General features: G+C 32.4%; 1 protein-coding gene across 1 annotated transcript; it reads right to left on the bottom strand.

The window, feature by feature from the left end:
* Positions 1–1329: 1329 nt before the first annotated feature.
* Positions 1330–3549, bottom strand: LOC139092111 (kelch-like protein 41). Its single transcript, XM_070642401.1, has 2 exons — positions 3394–3549; positions 1330–3325 (listed from the first exon to the last, which is right to left on the bottom strand). The coding sequence occupies exons 1-2, from the start codon at positions 3470–3472 to the stop codon at positions 2097–2099; spliced, it is 1308 nt and encodes a 435-aa protein (XP_070498502.1). The 5' UTR covers positions 3473–3549; the 3' UTR covers positions 1330–2096.
* Between the last annotated feature and the right edge of the window lie 785 nt (positions 3550–4334).

The following is a 4334-nucleotide window of genomic DNA, read 5'->3' as shown; positions in this document are numbered from 1 at the left end:
TAAGAACAGAGTTGGACAACGACTGCCTATTGCCATCTTCTGTCTCCAACGGACGAGCGCAACTTAATTTAAGATGTTTATAGAATAGTTGACTTAACCTAAAAATCGTCCTTAATTTCCCATCCATACCCAAAAAGTTCCCATGCATGCCTCTGGATGTGTTTATTGATTTTTTCATTTAGACAAACTTGTAAACCAATAAATACGGACATTTACATGAAGAATAAACAAGAATTTAAGAGATTTGTTCACAAAAGCAATAAAGCTAAACTTTAGGCAGCAAGAATTCCCAATTTAAAACCAAATTGATAAACAATAAAATTAAAAAAAGCTTCAATACAATTTTCCGATAAATTCAGAATTTTTATGATGACAGATAATTGAAAACGAAACAGAACTGTGACTACCTTCCACATAAATCACCAAAAATTTATATTCAAAACGTAAATTCGTGCTTTAATTAAAACCAATTAATTGGGGAACAAGAAATATGGGAAAAATACGCGGGACGGGGACGGGAAAAAAATATTCGCAACTCGATTTTTTAGCAAATTTTTCTAGGCTTATAATTTCATTTTGATCGTGCTGGCTAAATAAGGCGTGAGATCTTAGCAACCGGACATCGTTGCGAGTTCCAGTTCCCTTCGTCAATATTTTAATTTTTTTTGACCGTTAATTTTGAAAAAAATTTTGACCGTTAATTTTCAAAATTAATTTGACCGTTAATTTTCAAAAAAATTTTGAACTGATTGGATTTGTTTGTTAATCAAATACTGATTGTCTTATTGGAGCAAACAATTTTTTTTTACAAATTGTCAAATTTAAAATTTTCATAGCCGTTAGGAGATGTAAATTGCAATAAACCGTTAAATTATTGAACTGATTGGATGGTTGTTTGTTAATCAAATACTGATAGCTGGGTAAAAATGCGTTTAAGTTCCTCAATCGATAACACGAGTTCTTTCAGTATTTTTTATTTAAAAAAAAAATATGAGCATGTATTTTTACGCTAAATTGGGTCAAATAAAGAATAAAAAATATTTTTTTTTCGCATACTCATAAATCATACACCGCGATAGTAAACAAATTTTCCGAGCATTTAAATTCATCACACGTCGTTGTTGACGAAAAAATAATAAAAATGAATGAAGAAAAGGCGAAAGAGCAAATGTTGAGGTTTTATTTGTACGAGAAATTCAATGTACACATTCTGAAAAATATGAATAAGGAACATGAAATTTATGGATGAAAAATGAAAATGCAAGAACTCATAACTGAGGCTGTAGAGAGAAAAGTAATTAAAAAGTATGAAAAAATAAAGAGGAAATATTATTTCAGAAATGAAATATTTGTGCATACTGCTGCTTTATTTTTTTTTTTATGCGGAACTCTTTTGATTATTTACCCGTAATTACGTTCAAAGTGCAAAGAGATGCATATTTTAATATGCAGATTTAAAGGTCAAAGGATCCGGGATACAGAAAGTAATTTTTGCGAAAATGCTATATGCCAAAATAAATGGGAGGAACATGCGGAAAGTGTAATTAGAACAAAGGAATTGCCACTTGGCAGTCATTTGGTTGCCTTTTATTTTTATGGCAGGCAAACGTCTCTTGAACTGTTCATTACCTAACAGGCAAAGGACATGCTTTCAATGTTCCAAAATTCTACTAAAAGTATCTCTTTGCCTGTTTGGTTCTGTTTCCAATCTGTTGTTGATCTATTTGTTGATCTACCCACTCTCGACTCGTAACGATTTTTCTTATTTTAAAATCTAAAAGCTCCTTATTTTAGTACATCAAATATTTTAGATTATAAAAATTTAAGTACTTTTTGGACATTTTATAAGCTCAAATCATTCTTAATACATAACTTTAAGTTGTATACTAGCAAAGGATCGATAACATGATGAGCAATTATGTCCAAAATTGCCAAATTTTTAAAAATTAAAAAATTTCAAATTGTAAACAAAGATTTGAATTTTGAGCTTTTTTGAAAGCTTTCTAACGGACAAAATTGATCTGCAGAACTCTACAGGAAATTGACAAAATAGGATTGAACAGATTGAAGGTTATTTTACTGGCTGATAAAGAATTTTAAGAATATGTGTAAAAGATTGCCGCGATTATTTCTGCGTACGAATTATAAGAATAATCCTTCCTCAAAAGTATATCCTTTTCTGGTGTCCTTGCTAAGGCATTGAACTGCTCATATGTTTTACGACTCTCTGATCTTGGATATTCAATTCTAAACCAAATCTTCTTGCCAGCTTGTAGTTCAATTTTTTGCATAAAGTTAAATGATATAAACGGACCGCCAGTTCTGGAACTGAAAATCACTTTGTCATTGTATAAAGTTGTTCGTCGATTGTCATCAACTTCAATTACTGATATTTCAAATTCCTTATCAGTTGATTTCAAGTCGTAAATAAATTGTAGAGAATGAAGAAAAATGTTTTGTGGCCCGATGCACACATCCAAATTTGCATACTTATAGACTCTTTCAGCTATGCTGCCATAAAGTCTGAAAACGGGTGTGCCCTCTTTTTCAGGTATCACATTTGTTGTAGGGGAGTCGGAAGTTATTTTCATGGGAAAAATTAATGAATTCCTTATTGGAATATTTGGTTGATTCCTTTTTGGAATGTCTGTTTCAATCCTGATAACTTTAGGACGACTTGTTTTGTTAGATGAAGTAGAAGGCTTGATGGGTTCAATTTTTGGAACTTCTTCTGGATCTGATTCATCACTAAAATCTTTTAAAGCCACTATTCCCATCAGTTCATCAATATCATCTACACCATTCACACTGGTCCATTTTTTGATAGCTGACATTGCTGACTTGGGTGAAATCTTACAAGTTGTCAAAATTGTGCGAAGAAGTTCTCCCGAAATTCTCACCAGGTCTGGATTTTCCAAGCACAGTTGGTAATTCTTTTCGATATATTCAAAACATTTCATGTTAATGCGTAAGTTGTGATGTGTCTGGTTCGATTTCAATATTTTAAAGACGGTCTTGTCATTCATTTGCTTGCAGATGAAATCCACAGCCTTTTCAGTCAAAATTTTCATCTCGAATTTTGATGCAGCAAAAAAGATTTCCAGCATGTTATCAGCTGTTAACCTTACTTCATCTGTATATGCATAACGACATATTTCCATCATAGTTGGCTGAGAAATTTGTTGAATTTGAAAGTTAAGTTGCTGATCGGTACTTTTTGATAGTAATTTGTACATAACTGATGATGATGTCATTAGAAATATTTTATGTGCTTTTAAGGGCGTGCCTTCCTTGCCTAAAATAAATGTCACATCACTCATGAACTCTGGAAGTACAAAATATTCAAATTTAGGTTAGAACATCCACAAATTTGATTCCTATAAAGTTCCAAACCATTATCCAATAAGGATTCACGGACTTTATTTGGAGGAATGATTTTACTCAAAGCGACTTCCAATTTCTTTTGATCCATTACAATTTAAATTGTTCTTGCTAACACATCGACGGTCTTACAATTTCTGAACTTATAAATTTTAAATGCGAAACACAAATTGAGTTTGATAAAAAATTTATTGTTTTATTTGAAGGAAGTGTTTATCAACAATGAGTGCTTAAAATTATAAATGAGGAAATGAAGCTCAACGTGATAACGGATTTGAATTTTCGGAGAAATGCTTAGATAACGTTTTTAACTGATAAGATTGAATATGTGCTTTAAAATTTGTTGTTTTCTGAATGATGGGTGTCCTAGGTCAGTTAATTTTGCCAGCTTAATCATAAGACCAGTTTTAAGTCTGGTAGATTTACTATAATGTCTTTTCCGCTGTCCCTAAAATCATTTGGATACTCCGATGTGGTTCGAATCAGTATTTTTGTAGGAATTGACTAACAACAATTGGAATGCGGTAAAATACGGGAGCTGCATGTATGCACATTTAAAATGCAGACCTCACAATAGGCAGCATGACTCTAGTCCCAGGCCAGATTCGATAAAAACCGGTCTTAAGACAGAGTCAAGCCGTCCGTAGGAAATTGGCAAGTGGAAGCTAGCTATATGACCGGCTTCAAGTAGCATCTGAGAGAAACCGTGGATCAAAGTTGATCTGTACGGGCAATGAAGTGAGTAAGTATAACCTGAGATTCATCAAGACCGATCCTTGTGGAAATTCCTTTAAAATTTAGTTCCCTGCCTTGGTTTCGAGAATCTATCAAAATCAAGATTTTAGGATACTCTATACATACTGCGTAATATGAAATTGAAATTTCCAATCAAAATTCAAGTAGCATTGAATGAGATTGACTCATCAGATTATACCTCAGTTTCCTAATTTATT

This window comes from Chironomus tepperi, unplaced genomic scaffold, assembly GCF_022539635.2.
Source record: "Chironomus tepperi strain 1889 unplaced genomic scaffold, CSIRO-AGI_Ctep_v1 contig_16, whole genome shotgun sequence".
Taxonomy (NCBI): Eukaryota; Metazoa; Arthropoda; class Insecta; order Diptera; family Chironomidae; genus Chironomus; species Chironomus tepperi.
Note: the sequence above shows the minus strand (reverse complement) of the source record. Positions and strands in the feature narration are given on the sequence as shown.

Coding starts and splice junctions, on each gene's coding strand:
- LOC139092111 (XM_070642401.1), bottom strand. CDS start 3,472: ATGGATCAAAAGAAATTGGAAGTCGCTTTGAGTAAAATCATTCCTCCA. Junction 3,326..3,393: donor TGAATCCTTATTGGATAATG/GTTTGGAACTTT, acceptor TTGTACTTCCAG/AGTTCATGAGTGATGTGACA.